Source organism: Gobius niger (assembly GCF_951799975.1).
Source record: "Gobius niger genome assembly, chromosome: 24".
NCBI classification, from domain to species: Eukaryota; Metazoa; Chordata; class Actinopteri; order Gobiiformes; family Gobiidae; genus Gobius; species Gobius niger.
Window position 1 is genome coordinate 5,812,509 of NC_136875.1, and position 17,021 is coordinate 5,829,529.

The window sequence follows — 17,021 nt, forward strand, 5'->3', positions numbered from 1 at the left end:
CATTTTTGTCACATTTTTGTTGCATTTTTGTCACATTTTTGTTGCATTTTTGTCGCATTTTTGTCGCATTTTTGTCACATTTTTGTCACATCTTCTTTGGGACATTTTTGTGATTTTGTGTCATATTTACAGGTTGATGGACTAAGGCACATGTGCACGTATGAACTAAGGTCAAATGACTGTCTCATAAAGGTGTCCGAAAGTGGAGGCAATATTTTAAACAATGTGCTTGATGTTGGTGAGATGGCAGGACAGGTGATGATAATGACAAAACATATACACCTATGCGACTCTGTGGTGGAGGAACTGTTTTTTCAAAGAAATCTCCAAACAACATAAACTTAAAAACATCTACAAATGTTGTACCTGGTCTTTTTCTGTGAAGTTTTAGGTCGAAACTTGTCATATTCAGCTTTTGGCTGTGAATCCTTCCTACTGACCAACATCAAGTACATGCTTTTGAACATTGTCACCACTTTTGAACACCTTTACTGAGCAAATAATTGAACCTTTGTTCCTATTTTTTGAAAGAGAAGACATGGAACTTTTTGTCCGTTCACGTTTCATATCAAATCTGCGTTTTGATTAGTTGCTGCCATAGAGTTGTGAGCTGCACCAACTCCAGTTCAAACCATAGACTCCACAGTGTTGTGATGGCACGTGAACGTAACCTGTTCCAAACATACAGCTAGTTGTTGGTGTTTACATTACTGTACATGTGGTGCCCTGAGCAGAAATGTTTCATGGTAAAACCGCTAATCATAAATAATTGTAAAATTGTTTATCATAAATAATCCTATAATTGCTAATCATAAATAATAATGAATTAGCTAAGTAAGGGATAATGTATAGAACGCTGGTCATTATCGGGAAAATAACGCTTCGCGTCGGGGTCCGGTTCGCCCTGAAGGTGCTTATTTTCCCGATAATGACCAGCGTTCTATACATTATCCGCTTATTATACGGCCATTTGTCAGCTGAACACACACCATAAACTTCGTACACTTTTATGAAGGTCAAAAGGTTTATTTAATGACTTCCGCGACAAATAGTTCCCGAAAGTTTGCGCATTGCTCGGCAACGTTTTGCTAGGCTAGAAGCAGCAAGGCTAGCAGCTAGCCTAGCTACTTAGTTGAAGGTGCAGTTGGAGGAATGGAGGTGAATCTCTGGGTAAGTTGAAAGTCAGACTCACGCTAACTTCACGAGCGATTCCCCGACTTCTCTCTCAGTGACGGGACAGACAGTGTCGCTACTACATACGCGCGGAGTGATATGAAAGCACCAACTCCGTTGCCATTGGCAGCGTCATTATTTTTCTCAGAGGTCCTTTATCAGAAAATAATGACCGGTAGAACGTTGGAAAATCCCATTCAAATCAACGGAGATTCTACTTACGTTGTGAAGAGCCGTATAATAATCATAAATAATCATATAATGGCTAATCATAAATAATAATGAAATTGCTAATCATGAATAATTGTGTAATCGCTAAAAACAATCTTAAAGTTGCTAATCATCATCGTAAAATAGCTAATCCTAAATAATCGTAAAATCACAAATATATAAATAATAGTAAATAGTTATGGCCTTTCTGCCCTGTTAAAGACCATGCTCTGGAGGATCTGCCATTGTCGATTCTCTCCTGACTCTCCCTCGCTGATACAAATGGGTAGGAGGAGCAAACAGCAGCGTATCTTAATGAACATGTCCACGGTCTGAAGGCAACAGGCTGAGAACGAAAGACGCCTTTGTGGAAGAAGCTGAACGTGCAGAACTTAAGCGACTCCCGTTAACGACCCTCGTCCTGTGCTTTGAACAATCTCCCTCACTGCAGACGACATCATCTCCTCCAGAAACCCCCTCTGCTGTCTCTAAATAACATCCTTATCTGCCTTGCCCTCTCTTTCATTCCGCCTGACTCTCTCCACTCTCAGACAGCTCAGAGGGAGAGTCCCCAAGAGGCGCCATACTTGACCCCGGACCTTTGAACTGTAATAGAGAGCGCGCCACGGAGATCCCTGACCTTTGGGGAGTTAGCACCAGCCGGCGAACGCTGGGGGGGGTGGGGGGGGGCTCGGGTTTCAGACGATATGATCCGAGGAAGCACAGGCGGACGGGGCAGTGACCGAGACCCTGAGACACTTTGGCAGAGAGAGGAACAGGAAATCAACATGTCAACCTTTGCCACCATCAAGCGCCAGTTCAGATGCTGGACATTTCATTTGCATGTATCGGATCAGCGTACAACTACATCACCATAGATACAGGCGGCATCTCTGGAATCGCCCATATATGGTCATGTTTGAAAACAGTTAAGGGGAAAACAATTTAGAAAAAAAACGAAACTTTCTCTAATTATTCAAAAACGACTCTAACAAACGCTGAATTATGAATATAGTTTTCTATTAAATAAAGATACAAAGACATGGAGAGGAGCAAAGTGGTTGAACAGCCCATAAATACATAAAAAAACAGAGAGTGCTAACATGATGCTACATGTTAGCATCGGGCTAATGCTAACGGTTAGCTAGCGCTAGCTACAACTGCCGTTTTTTCACTTCTACTGAACAATCTGCTGTGAGAAAATATCCATATGGGCCCGATTTACACTTGACTTTATTTATGTGATAAATAAGTTCATATTCCACCAGAAAAAACAAAAAAATGTGTTTCCCAAAAGATTCTATAGATACAGACGGCGTCTCGTCATAGAAGGGGGCGTGGCTTCGCCGAGGGGGAAAATAGAATCTTTAGAGAAACACAATTTTTCACTCTTTTTAGCCATTTTCTGGTGGAAGGATCTGCTTGAAAATAGTCCCTCAAAATGCGATCATTCATGTGATGTCAGTTATATTCCAAAAATGATTCTATGGACACAGACATTTCTATGGTTAGTCTGGCGTTATAAATGTTTTGCCTCAGGTGCTCTGTGGAGCGGATCACACTGTTTGTTTTTGTTTTGTTTTTTTCTTCATTTACATGTGCAATACAACAAATATGGCAGGAATGTTCCGTATTACAAATTGTTAAGTCAGAGCAGGACATAAGCACAAAAAAAAAAAAAAAGTGAATTGCAATACTAGAGGTTGCTTATTAAGTCCAGATCATCAATGATGTTTTTAAGGTTCACACCAGTGTTTTTTTTCCATGAAGGATACAGAGGAGAAAAACAAAGACAGTTCTTTGTGAAAAGTGACAAATGATGGTTTTGTTTTTAAGAATCGACATTTGTGGATGAAGAATTTACCCAATATAATGATAACATTTAAAACAAGTCCTACATTGCTGTCCTTTTTTAAAATTCCCAAAATAATGTCCTTGCTTGAAAAGTCCTGTAAATTGGGAATCTTCGGGAAAAGCCAATAATGGATGTCATCCCACAGTACTTTGGAGAATATAATATATATTATATAATATATAATATATAATATATAATATATAATATAATATAGTCATAAAACAAGTGTCGGTAGATTCAATATTAACAACACAAAAAGTACAACAGTTATCTTCCCACCCAAAACGATGTCGAAGAAGGTCTTTGGACGGGTAAATGCCCAAAAGTTCTTTAAAGTGAGCTTCGTCAGACTGTTTTTAATGTATGCTAGCTGATACCATAGAAATGCACTAGCCTTGCATTAGCCTAGCACCACATAACTCTTCAAACATAAGATCTGCATGAATTACAAAAAAATATCTCCAGAAATCAGCAACACTCTGGATAACATGAAATGAGGCCCTATGTCAAAAAAAACTGAAACATCCCTTTAAGGTTTTTGTATTTTATTCATATATTAATTTTGTGATATTATGATTCATGTAATCTCTTTCATTCTTGCTGCTTTGTCTCTCAGATTCCGAGCCAGGCCCAGTTGGACCAGAGTGCGACGTCCAGCCCCCGTCGACCTCTCCTCCTGTCCACCCTGAACCTGCCTTGGCTGTTCCCTCCGCTCCCCCAGAAGAGGGCGCTCTCTCGTCCCTCACTCCCCTCCTGGAGCTGGGACTAGTCTGTTTACCAGGTAACACTTTCCCTACAGACAAGAAAATGCTTTTGTTTTTCTATGAATGAGTGGATTATGAATTTAAAGATTGCAAATCAGCTGATTCAGTAATATAAGCTCTTATTAAACTGATTTCTTTTTGTACAAAATAGGGCTGCTCGATTATTGAAAAAATAATAATCACGATTATTTTTGTCATAATTGAAATCACGATTATTCAAACGGTTATTTGTTGCCTTTAAAAAAATCCATCAAAAAAAGTGACAAAAATCCATCAAAAAAAGTGACAAAAATCCATCAAAAAAAAGACAAAAATCCATCAAAAAAGTGACAAAAATCCATCAAAAAAAAGACAAAAATCCATCAAAAAAGTGACAAAAATCCAGCAAAAAAATGACAAAAAAAGACAAAAATCCAGCAAAAAAATGACAAAAAAAGACAAAAATCCAGCAAAAAAATGACAAAAATCCAGCAAAAAAATGACAAAAATCCAGCAAAAAAGTGACAAAAATCCAGCAAAAAAGTGACACAAATCCATTTAAAAAAAGACAAAAATCCGGCAAAAAAAAGACAAAAAATCCAACAAAAAAGTGACAAAAATCCATTAAAAAAAAGACAAAAATCCAGCAGAAAAATTACAAAAATCCAGCAAAAAAGTGACAAAAATCCAGCAAAAAGTGACAAAAATCCAGCAAAAAGTGACCAAAAATCCAGCAAAAAAGTGACAAAAATCCAGCAAAAAAGTGACAAAAATCCAGCAAAAAAGTGACAAAAATCTAGCAAAAAAGTGACAAAAATCCAGCAAAAAAGTGACAAAAATCCAGCAAAAAGTGACAAAAAATCCAGCAAAAAAGTGACAAAAATCCAGCAAAAAAGTGACAAAAATCCAGCAAAAAAGTGACAAAAATCCAGCAAAAAAGTGACAAAAATCTATTAAAAAAATTACAAAAATCCAGCAGAAAAAGACAAAAATCCAGCAAAAAAGTGACAAAAATCCCAAAATCAAAAATGAGGAAAAAATGTGATTTTTTTTTTGAAAAAAACAAATTTGAAAAAAAATAATAATAATTGAAAAAAAAAAAAAGAAAAATTGAAAAAAAAAAATTCTAATCGATTTTTTGCGATTATGCTAATTTTGTAATCGTTTACTGTTGTAATCGAAATCGTAATCGAATTTTGAGTAATTGCACAGCCCTAGTACAAAACCTAACAAGAAGTTGCCTTAGTTTGCCATATATGTCGGTACATTGTTGTCTCTGTCTGTGCAGGCAGCAGGGACAGGACAGGGAGGGCAGTGGTGGAGATTCATGGAGACAGAGACGAGTGGAGCCATCGTCTGGTGTCTGCTCACAGCGTCTGCAAACTCCTGCTCTACCTGCACAGTATACCCAGGTACGAACACCGCAACAGGCACCACGCTTCTTTAATACCACACAGAGGTGGTCAGGACATTTAACTTGTACTTTTGAGGATCTGTACTTTACTTTTCAGTTTTTCACCAGTGCCACCAGTTTAAACCCAAAGACTTTTGGCCATGTGATCGTCAAATGCAAAGTTTCTACAGGGAATGAACCACTTCAAAAGCTCAAAAGACTATCACCTCAATGCTGATTGGTCCATTTGATTGACTTAACACTAGACATTTACCAGTGTTAATTTTGACAACATATTTTTATTTAGTTTTAGTCTTTTGATGAAAATGTAATTCAATTTTAGTCTAGTTTTAGTCGACTAAAATTTAAGACGAATTTAGTGGACTTTGCATTGATAATATTCATTATAATCATGTTTAATCTTGTTCCTCTGCTTCATGGAGCTCCTCCACATGAAAAAAGCTCAGAGCTGATCCTTTGGCAGAGAATTTACATGATCTGAGGCTCTTTCAGACGGTCAATAGAAGTTTGGATGATTTTAGTCTCTCCCTTTCATTTTTATTTAGTCTTATTTTAGTCGACTAAAATATCAGGACATTTTAGTCATAGTTTTAGTCTCATGAAAAACTTTTAATTGAGTTTTAGTCCAATTTTAGTCGTCAAAAATAACACTGACTTTGACAAGCAAACCATTTTGCCGTTCAACGCAGGGGAAAAAGTTACGATTCGGCTCCCTCACAAACTGCCATTGTGTCCCACTCCAGAGCAGCAGGTGGCGCTGGGCCGGACAGTCAACGCCACTGACTTTAACCCATGAAAGAATAATTTGCATAGTAGCTGCAACTAAAAGCGATACCGGTTTATTAGAGCAGACATATCGCTGCTGATCTCCATGGTAACAGGTAACAAGACACACACATTCCACTGACTGCAAAGGAAGCAGAAACTGATCAATATCTATCTCTGAAAGCTTGAAATGACAGAATGTGCTTTTTCCACGGCATCTTTCAGTCGCCAGAAGACTCTTTATATGCATTATGTTATCATTCGTTAGCATCGTAGGCAAAATGCTTCGGAATCGTAACTATTTTTATGCTTTAAAGAGGGGGTATTCTGCTTTTTTCAATCACATAGCACTATATCACACTACAATGATGACGAAACCTTCTGTTGGTCTGTAAATGCAGTAAATTAGAATATCTGCCTTGTATAAAATGTCTCTCTCAAAATGGCTGTAGTGAATGTCTTGAAATAGGCCTCTGTCTCTTTAAGAACCTCTGAGCCTTTAGACACGCCCCCTCCACACGCTGTCTGTGGCATCAGTGGGGAGGGGCTTCTGCTGAGGAGCAGTGGTTGGTTACTCGGCTGGTGACGAAAGCTCGGAGGCGTCTCCAGGAGGTGGGGGCGTTCCTAGGAGGACTCAGGCAAACTTATCCCTAAAATGGCCGCCATCAGAGTTTTTACAGATTACTCAAAAATACGTGAATGTGCCAAGGCAACACTTCAGGCGTGTTTTTAATGAGGGAATGACATAATAACATGATGGAAAGCTTGAAAAAGTCCATTTTGCATAACACCCCCCCTTTAAGATGTGTCCGTTTGCTTCCTTGGAGGGAATGCTGATCTTCAACATCCGCCTCTTTTCCCTCTAACCGATCTCCTCCACATTGTTTGTGCCTTTTATCCGGAGTGTTTCAGCTGCACACACTTGAAGCCTATTTGTTGACACTTGTGTTAATGGAGGTCTCCGAGAGCCAGCAGGAGCCGGGGGGGGATCGCAGCGCAAACTGCAGTCCACACAGCTGCCCCGGCTGGTATGCCGCGATGGGGATAGAATTAGCAGCATGTGTGTGAGAGAGAGAAAGAGAGAGGGACAGAGAGAGGTGTGAGTGTAAATATCAGCCACAGATATTTGGCAGTGGGATATATCGGGAGGCTGCGGTAATAAACGGACCTTTCACCACAGTCTGAGTGATGACAGAGGATGAAAGAGGAGCTGGTGGAGGCGTTCCGTCGGCGGTTTGATCACGCAAGAACCGCATACCACTGCACTGCCTTTTGGCCAGACACTCGCTCCACCTCCCCTGTTTCCGATGTGCTAATGTGTCTGATTTGGAAGAAAATGTGACGAAAAAGTGAGAAAAAATGTACAAAAAAAGGAAAAAAATGGACAAAAATTTGACAAAAAAGTGAGAAAAAATTGACAAAAAATTGATTAGAATTTAACAAAAAAAATTGAATAATTTGACGAAAAAGTGACAAAAAATTCACAAAAAAGGACAAAAATGGACAAAAAATTTGACGAAAAATTGAGAAAAATTTGACGAAAAATTGAGGAAAAAATGGACAAAAAAGTGATAAGAATTTGACAAAAAAAATGTGAATAATTTGACGAAAAAGTGACAAAAAATTCACACAAAAAATTCACAAAAAAATCACAAAAATGCACAAAAATTTGACAAAAAAGTGAGGAAAAAATGGACGAAAAAGTGATAAGAATTTGACAAAAAAATGTGAATAATTTGACGAAAAAGTGACAAAAAAATCACACAAAATTCACACAAAAAATTCACAAAAAATTCACAAAAAAATCACAAAAATTGACAAAAAAGTGAGAAAAAAATGACGAAAAATTGAGAAAAAATTGACGAAAAAGTGATAACAATTTGACCAAAAAATGTGAATAATTTGACAAAAAAGTGACAAAAAAATCACGAAAATTAGACAAAAATGAGACCTTTCACCACAGAGGAGCTGGTGGAGGCATTTGGTCGGCAGTTTGATCCCGCAAGAACCTCATACCACTGCACTGCCTTTTGGCCAGACACTCGCTCCACCTCCCCTGTTCCGATGTGCTAATGTGTCTGATTTGTTGGTTGAATAGACTGTCCTTGCAGAACGGTCGCCAGGTTTCTGTAGATGTGGAGCCGGGCACAGTCAGACTGCTCTGGGCACCCGCAGGATCAGTTCAATTTCTACTGCAACCCTTTTTTCCTGCCAAACCTGCAATTATTCCGTGGTCCAGTGGGATAAATACAGCGGTCTGGTGTCATGTGACAGCGTGAAAGGATGTAAATGCGAATGAATGTTGTGAGGCTGTGGCGCGATGGAGAGTTTTGGAGAGATGAAAGGCACAAGGGGAGGGAGCGTGAGCTTTTGGCGGTGCCGGTCCGGTAAAAACCAGAGAGACCATGTTACGTAAGACCCAGGCTGCACCGATTCTGTCGATCACACTCCAAATCCAGTATCCCTTTTTAGGTTTGTTTTGTCAGACACTAAGGTTAGGGATGTTAAAGATCTTTTACCTTTACATGTTTCATTTTGTCCCTCAGCACCCCCTAACTAAAATATCTTCCCACGGCTCTGGATGAAAATATCTGTCATCTGTGGAAGCATAAATGCGTCTATTTAAATGTTGTTTATTGGGTAAAATTCTACGCGGTGTGACTTTAAAAGAAAAAGACTCCTGCAGAATGTAAGAAAACCCTAAGTTCAGTTTATGTTGTGTATTCTTTCATTACTATATAAACAAAGACAATGTATATCTGGGAATTTTATCAAATGTGGCTTTGAAGAAGGGGTTCTCGGCCAATCAGTGAATAAACCAATCTGATTTCCAAACTGCGGAGCACAGGTGACCAGAGTTAGAATAGAAAGTGAACCGGGTCTGGCAGTGCTAGGCAGGGGCGGACTGGGACTGAAAAACAGCCCTGGACTCTGACCAGCCTGGCCCAAATTAGCGTAAATGTGACACTTCCACAAATACAAATTTTAACCTCTTACCACCCGCCTAAACCAAATGCATTCTGTCCTCTTTTGGCTGTGTAACACCTCATTTGCAAGCTAAGACCCACAAACCTGACCTTTTTCCTCGTGTTGTTGCTGTGTTGTGTCACCTTTTGGATGTTTTTTTTTTCTTTTTTTCATTTTTGTCACATTTTTGTTGAGTTTTTGTCACATTTTTGTTGAGTTTTTGTCACTTTTATGTTGAATTTTTGTTGAGTTTTTGTTGCATTTTTGTTGAGTTTGTATCACATTTTTGTTGAGTTTTTGCTACATTTTTGTTGCATTTTTGTTGAGTTTTTGTCACTCTTTGGTTGAGGTTCATGTCCTCGCGCTCGTATTGTGTCACCTTTTGTATGTTGGTTTGTTTTTTTTTGGAGTTTTTGTTGAATTTTTGTTGAATTTTTGTTGAATTTTTGTTGAATTTTTGTTGAATTTTTGTTGAGTTTTTGTCACATTTTTGTTGCATTTTTGTTGCATTTTTGTTGCATTTTTGTCACATTTTTGTTGCATTTTTGTCACATTTTTGTTGAATTTTTGTCACATTTTTGTCACATTTTTGTCACATTTTTGTTGCGTTTTTGTCACTCTTTGGTTGAGGTTCATGTCACATTTTTGTTGCATTTTTCATTCGTTTTTCCATCATTTTTTGTTGTCTTTTTTTGTCCATGTTTTTCTCATGTTTTCATCCTCTTTTTCTCGTTATTTTGATGCTTCTCTTTTTAGCTTTTACATTTGGGTAAAGCTCGGTTGAGGCGGGACCGGTGGCCCTCGAGCCAGTGGCCCTTTCTGTGCTCTCCCAGAATGGACATATGGCCAGTCCGCCCCTGCCTAAAACTCCCAAACAACCCTTTCCGTGGGACATTCCCGGTTACAAAGTGACTCCATCACGATTATGCTCCTGTATGAGTCGTCCCGTCATGTGTCCCGTCCTAATGTCGTCTGTGGTGTTTGTTTGTGCAGGAGAGAAGTGTCCGAGCTGGGCCTGACTCTGGTCATCAACTCCCGGAAGAAAGCTGCCCCCCCCTCGCTCTACCAGGCCCTGCTCATGGCACAGGTTCGCTCAATGAGGATTTATACAGTTTTGATCGAAAAGAAACTATTGGTTTTTCACTGCACTAATCAACCGGCGCAGGACGGGACAAGGTCATAACCACAACCTCCCTTTACCACAGGAAACTGACCCGAACAAAAGGGGCGTTATAATGTAATGTGCACTGCCTACATGTGCATAGACATTTGTGCCGACACGTCTGACGAGTGGATGTAACGTAAAAGGAACTTGACAGCAGTAATAATGCATGTTAAAGAGTGTGTCAGTACTAAGAAGATCCACAAGGGGGAGCCCTCGCCCTGCGCCTAAGCTCTCCTGATGCACAAAAACAAGACACTGCAGGGAAAAGAGAAAAGATAAAGATAACATTTCAAGATTCCTGACATAAATATGAAAAGAAAAAAATCTTCATAAATAAATAAGGCACTTCATGAAGAAATAAGAGTGGAATAATGGATAGAGCCGGGTTTAAGGCGAGACACTGCAGGCGAATAGGGGAAAAAATGTATATTTACAGATATCAATTTGAAACTTTTGCTGTAGATCACTGGCATAAATGTGAGGAAAAAATTCAAGTTTTCTGTCATTTTATCTTTTCATATAAGAACAAAGTGTTTTATGCCTAAAAATGCCCCAAATTTCCCATCTTTTCGGCGACAAAATCTGAATAATGGATAGAGCTACATTCAAATTTATGGTTTCATTTTATTGATGAATGAGTTGCCAAGACTTTCTCAGAGGGGATTTTGGATTTCTTGTTTAGTTTTAAAATAAGCTGTGTTTTAGTGTGAAAATGTGTAAAAAAAAATGTAATTTTCGCCTTATTTTTTGACATTCAAAACTCAATAAATGGGGCTTATAGGGATTAAATAATAAAAAATCCCTCTGAAAAAATCTTCCAAATATTGTTCAGTCCAAGGAAAATTGGAAAATTTGAAGTCTTTAGGTCCGACTGACGTGGACATAGTGTGGCCACAATGACAGAAAAATGGGTTTTGAGAAAAAGGCCCTTGAAATTGTGTTCTCCCATATAAGTCTATGGGGGAACATTGAATCAGCGCAATATTTAAACATGTTATTGTGAAGATTAGTCATATTTTCTGTTTCCGGGTGAAAGCTTGTATGTTCAGAGACCAATTTGGCCCAAAACCTGAAAACTGAAAAAAATTAGTTTTGCCTGTAGTGTCTCCCCTTAAATGTCTGGTTTGTTCTGTGGATGTATTATTTACTAAGATTTCTTTCTGAATAAACCTGTCCTGAAAGCCTTCCCTTCTTAACCTCCAAAAACACTGTGTTGTCTTGTCCCTGTGTCAGGAGCAGGCCCTGCACACGGTCCACTGCATCCTCCTGCTGGTGGACAAAGACAGCGCGGCCATGCGGCCCGAGAAGCACACGGGACTGCAGGTATCAGCTTTGACTCAACCTATCCCAAATAAAGTGACTGCGAATCTGAACCCCCTCCCCCCCTGTCTGTGTCCCTTGTGTGTCAGATGGACGTGGTGTCCTCGCTGAAGGCCCTGTATAAGACGGTGGAGGCGGCTCAGCTCAGCGTGCAGCTTGGAGGGACGTTTGTTTACTGCCACCAGGACTGGATGCACCTGCACCGGGTACACCTGCTTTTCTGCTTCTCTGTTTTCATTACTTTCTGTTGGCAAATAAGAGTGAGAGCGGAGCAGGGGGTGACGGACATGAAGCAGCAACCCGGGAGGAGACACGTGGGTTTAGTTTGTGACGAAGAACATTTATATTGAATCTAAACTGAACTGTTTTGAAAGTGATCTAGGCTGGGTCTGAACAAGTGTTTTAACAGGTTAATGTAATATCAATAATACATAAAGGTGAGTCAGACATTCATTTCCACAGACTTCAATGTAAAGAAAGTTTTGGACCTGCTCCTGACCCTGAATCTGCCTCCAACCTTCATGAAGCTACACACAAGGCTTTATGCTTCATACTGTTAGCTGAGGGTCCCCGATTTGAAGGGGGGCCCAGAGGACAGACCTGCCTGTGCGCATTTTGACACCCAAGTACAGCGCTGCCATGTGTTGCTTTAAAAGCCGCTGCCCGATAAAAACAAAAATGCACAGGTGCTGCTCCTGTGGAGTGGCCAGAGCCGCGCTGTGAAGGGGTGGGCCGTGGAGGCACTTTGGCTAAAACCCTCTGAAGCTAAACCTCACATGGCAGTGGTGTCATTGTGGACACACTGTGGGACAGAGGCGGCACGAGTCGTGAAGGAGGCTGAAGTTTGCCGTGAGTCTTGCCCTCTCTCTCTCCCCCCCTCTCTCTGGGTGAGAGACACAGGGCGCATCTCTGGAATCGCCCATATATGGTCATTTTTGAAAGCAGTTAAGGGGGAAAACAATTTAGAAAATGCACTCTAATTATTCAAAAACTACTTTAACAAATGCTGAAATATGAATATAGTTTCTACTAAATAAAGATACAAAGACATGGGGAGGAGCAAAGTGGTTCAACAGGCCATAAATACATGAATAACAGAGAATGCTAACATGATGCTACATGTTTGCATCGGGCTAATGCTAACAGTTAGCTAGCGCTAGCTACAAATGCCGTTTTTTCACTTCTACAGAACAATCTGCTGTGAGAAAATATCCATATGGGCCTGATTTACACTTGACTTTAATTGTATGTGATAAATAAGTTCATATTCCACCTGAAAATGTCTAAAAAGAGTGAAAAATTGTGTTTCCTAAAAGATTCTATTTTCCCCCTTGGCGAGGCCACGCCCCCTTCTATGACGAGATGCCGTCTGTTTCTATAGGCTCTTTAGAATGTTGTGATGTCACATGAATGCAACCTATTATCAATTTTGCTCAAGATTTAAAAAAAAATGCCTACAACTGCGGACTTACCACCTCCAAACTTGCTATAACAATGATTCACAACATCTGCAAATCACACAGATGAACCTAAACAAGGGAAAAACTTCACAACCCAATATGCAAAAAAAATCAGATAGAAATGGTAAGAAACTTTGTCATCTGCAGTTGTTTATACAAAACCAGAGAAGATTGTGTCACTAATAGAGTTCCATGTGAGTTCCTTCATTGGATTTAAACCTTTTCTTTGTTATGATTCCTTCAGAGAGTTGTCTCGTTCATGTCCGATCTGAAGGAAGCCGACAGTTTACTGCAGGCGGCCATTCAGAGGGTGGAGGGCGCTCACAAGCTGGACACTGCTCAGGTCAGTCACATGGTTGAACGTGCTCCATCCCCCACGTTCTGTCTGACCGCCGGCCCTGCGTCTCCCCAGGAGGTGCAGCGCTGCGTGGAGGAGCAGCGCGCCCTGATGCTGGAGGTTCTGAGGGACCCTCGGCTCATGACGCTGCAGAGAGAAGGAGGCTCCGTGCTGGCTCGAGTGCGCAAAGACCAGCCCCGCTTCCCCCACTCCCACGACTACAGGTAACACGCTTGCAAGAGAACATTATACTGTCTAAACGATCTCTCCGTCCCTTCAAACAAGTTTCTTCATAGAATGGTGAGATGTTGTTTTGATGAGCAATTTTTTCCTCTCTTCTTCTCCATGTTCTTTCAGCCACTGCAAATATGTGGTTAATCACTGTCTGCTTTGAACCTGTCGGCCATGACTTCAACAAAGCAGAAGTGCTATGGAGTTTCTGTGGAATCAGTCTGTCAAAATGAAAATGACTCAAGAAAATGTGCTGACAGACAATTTACTGTAGGCCTTTCTCAAGAACTCAGGGGCTTGATAATAGATGAGGCTTTATGTAATTGTTGGCGATAACCTCATCAGTCCTGCTGTTGGTTTAACAGTTTATATTTGAATCTTCTATGCAGTGACAATCCTCCGGTGTGTGCTAACGATTTCAAATCACCTGTCTTTTATCTGGTTGGAGTTAAACGTCTTTTATCTCCTGGTTGTCCCTCAGAGACTGGTTGGAGTTAAACGTCTTTTATCTCCTGGTTGTCCCTCAGAGACTGGTTGGAGTTTAAAGTCTTTTATCTCCTGGTTGTCCCTCAGAGACGGGTTGGAATTTAAAGTCTTTTTTCTCCTGGTTGTCCCTCATAGACTGGTTGGAGTTTAAAGTATTTTATCTCTTGGTTGTTCCTCAGGGACTGGTTGGAGTTTAAAGTCTTTTATCTCCTGGTTGTCCCTCAGAGACTGGTTGGAGTTTAAAGTCTTTTATCTCCTGGTTGTCCCTCAGAGACTGGTTGGAGTTAAACTTCTTTTATCTCCTGGTTGTCCCTCAGAGACTGGTTGGAGTTAAACGTCTTTTATCTCCTGGTTGTCCCTCAGAGACAGGTTGGAATTTAAAGTCTTTTTTCTCCTGGTTGTCCCTCAGAGACTGGTTGGAGTTAAACGTCTTTTATCTCCTGGTTGTCCCTCAGAGACTGGTTGGAATTTAAAGTCTTTTTTCTCCTGGTTGTCCCTCAGAGACTGGTTGGAGTTAAACGTCTTTTATCTCCTGGTTGTCCTTCAGAGACTGGTTGGAGTTTAATGTCATTTATCTCCTGGTTGTCCTTCAGAGACTGGTTGGAGTTTAAAGTCTTTTATCTCCTGGTTGTCCCTCAGAGACTGGTTGGAGTTTAATGTCTTTTATCTCCTGGTTGTCCTTCAGAGACTGGTTGGAGTTTAAAGTCTTTTATCTCCTGGTTGTCCCTCAGAGACTGGTTGGAGTTAAACGTCTTTTATCTCCTGGTTGTCCCTCAGAGACTGGTTGGAGTTAAACGTCTTTTATCTCCTGGTTGTCCCTCAGAGACTGGTTGGAGTTAAACGTCTTTTATCTCCTGGTTGTCCCTCAGAGACTGGTCGGAGTTTAAAGTATTTTATCTCCTCGTTGTTCCTCAGAGACTGGTTGGAGTTTAAAGTCTTTTATCTCCTGGTTGTCCCTCAGAGACTGGTTGGAGTTTAAAGTCTTTTATCTCCTGGTTGTCCCTCAGAGACTGGTTGGAGTTTAAAGTCTTTTATCTCCTGGTTGTCCCTCAGAGACTGGTTGGAGTTAAACTTCTTTTATCTCCTGGTTGTCCCTCAGAGACTGGTTGGAGTTAAACGTCTTTTATCTCCTGGTTGTCCCTCAGAGACTGGTTGGAGTTAAACTTCTTTTTTCTCCTGGTTGTCCCTCAGAGACTGGTTGGAGTTAAACGTCTTTTATCTCCTGGTTGTCCCTCAGAGACTGGTTGGAATTTAAAGTCTTTTTTCTCCTGGTTGTCCCTCAGAGACTGGTTGGAGTTAAATGTCTTTTATATCCTGGTTGTCCCTCAGAGACTGGTTGGAATTTAAAGTCTTTTATCTCCTGGTTGTCCCTCAGAGACTGGTTGGAATTTAAAGTCTTTTATCTCTTGGTTGTCCCTCAGACACTGGTTGGAGTTAAATGTCTTTTATCTCCTGGTTGTCCCTCAGAGACTGGTTGGAATTTAAAGTCTTTTATCTCCTGGTTGTCCCTCAGAGACTGGTTGGAGTTAAATGTCTTTTATCTCCTGGTTGTCCTTCAGAGACTGGTTGGAGTTTAATGTCTTTTATCTCCTGGTTGTCCTTCAGAGACTGGTTGGAGTTAAATGTCTTTTATATCCTGGTTGTCCCTCAGAGACTGGTTGGAATTTAAAGTCTTTTTTTCTCCTGGTTGTCCCTCAGAGACTGGTTGGAGTTAAACGTCTTTTATCTCCTGGTTGTCCTTCAGAGACTGGTTGGAGTTTAATGTCTTTTATCTCCTGGTTGTCCTTCAGAGACTGGTTGGAGTTTAAAGTCTTTTATCTCCTGGTTGTCCCTCAGAGACTGGTTGGAGTTAAATGTCTTTTATCTCCTGGTTGTCCTTCAGAGACTGGTTGGAGTTTAAAGTCTTTTATCTCCTGGTTGTCCCTCAGAGACTGGTTGGAGTTAAACGTCTTTTATCTCCTGGTTGTCCCTCAGAGACAGGTTGGAATTTAAAGTCTTTTTTCTCCTGGTTGTCCCTCAGAGACTGGTTGGAGTTAAACGTCTTTTATCTCCTGGTTGTCCCTCAGAGACTGGTTGGAGTTAAACGTCTTTTATCTCCTGGTTGTCCCTCAGAGACTGGTTGGAGTTAAATGTCTTTTATATCCTGGTTGTCCCTCAGAGACTGGTTGGAATTTAAAGTCTTTTATCTCCTGGTTGTCCCTCAGAGACTGGTTGGAATTTAAAGTCTTTTATCTCTTGGTTGTCCCTCAGGCACTGGTTGGAGTTAAATGTCTTTTATCTCCTGGTTGTCCCTCAGAGACTGGTTGGAATTTAAAGTCTTTTATCTCCTGGTTGTCCCTCAGAGACTGGTTGGAGTTAAATGTCTTTTATCTCCTGGTTGTCCTTCAGAGACTGGTTGGAGTTTAATGTCTTTTATCTCCTGGTTGTCCTTCAGAGACTGGTTGGAGTTAAATGTCTTTTATATCCTGGTTGTCCCTCAGAGACTGGTTGGAATTTAAAGTCTTTTTTTCTCCTGGTTGTCCCTCAGAGACTGGTTGGAGTTAAATGTCTTTTATCTCCTGGTTGTCCTTCAGAGACTGGTTGGAGTTTAAAGTCTTTTATCTCCTGGTTGTCCCTCAGAGACTGGTTGGAGTTAAACGTCTTTTATCTCCTGGTTGTCCCTCAGAGACTGGTTGGAGTTAAACGTCTTTTATCTCCTGGTTGTCCCTCAGAGACTGGTCGGAGTTTAAAGTATTTATCTCCTGGTTGTCCCTCAGAGACTGGTTGGAGTTTAAAGTCTTTTATCTCCTGGTTGTCCCTCAGAGACTGGTTGGAGTTTAAAGTCTTTTATCTCCTGGTTGTCCCTCAGAGACTGGTTGGAGTTTAAAGTATTTTATCTCTTGGTTGTCCCTCAGA

General features: G+C 40.6%; 1 protein-coding gene across 1 annotated transcript in view; it reads left to right on the forward strand.

Annotated features, from left to right (window-relative positions):
* quob (quattro b) overlaps nt 1-17,021 on the forward strand; it is an 84,293-nt gene that overhangs the window by 36,024 nt on the left and 31,248 nt on the right. The window contains exons 5-11 of the mRNA XM_079582131.1: nt 3,855-4,019; nt 5,270-5,393; nt 10,121-10,214; nt 11,526-11,615; nt 11,702-11,818; nt 13,317-13,415; nt 13,485-13,633. Coding sequence (XP_079438257.1) covers nt 3,855-4,019; nt 5,270-5,393; nt 10,121-10,214; nt 11,526-11,615; nt 11,702-11,818; nt 13,317-13,415; nt 13,485-13,633 — 838 coding nt within the window. The remainder of the gene's footprint in view (nt 1-3,854; nt 4,020-5,269; nt 5,394-10,120; nt 10,215-11,525; nt 11,616-11,701; nt 11,819-13,316; nt 13,416-13,484; nt 13,634-17,021) is intronic.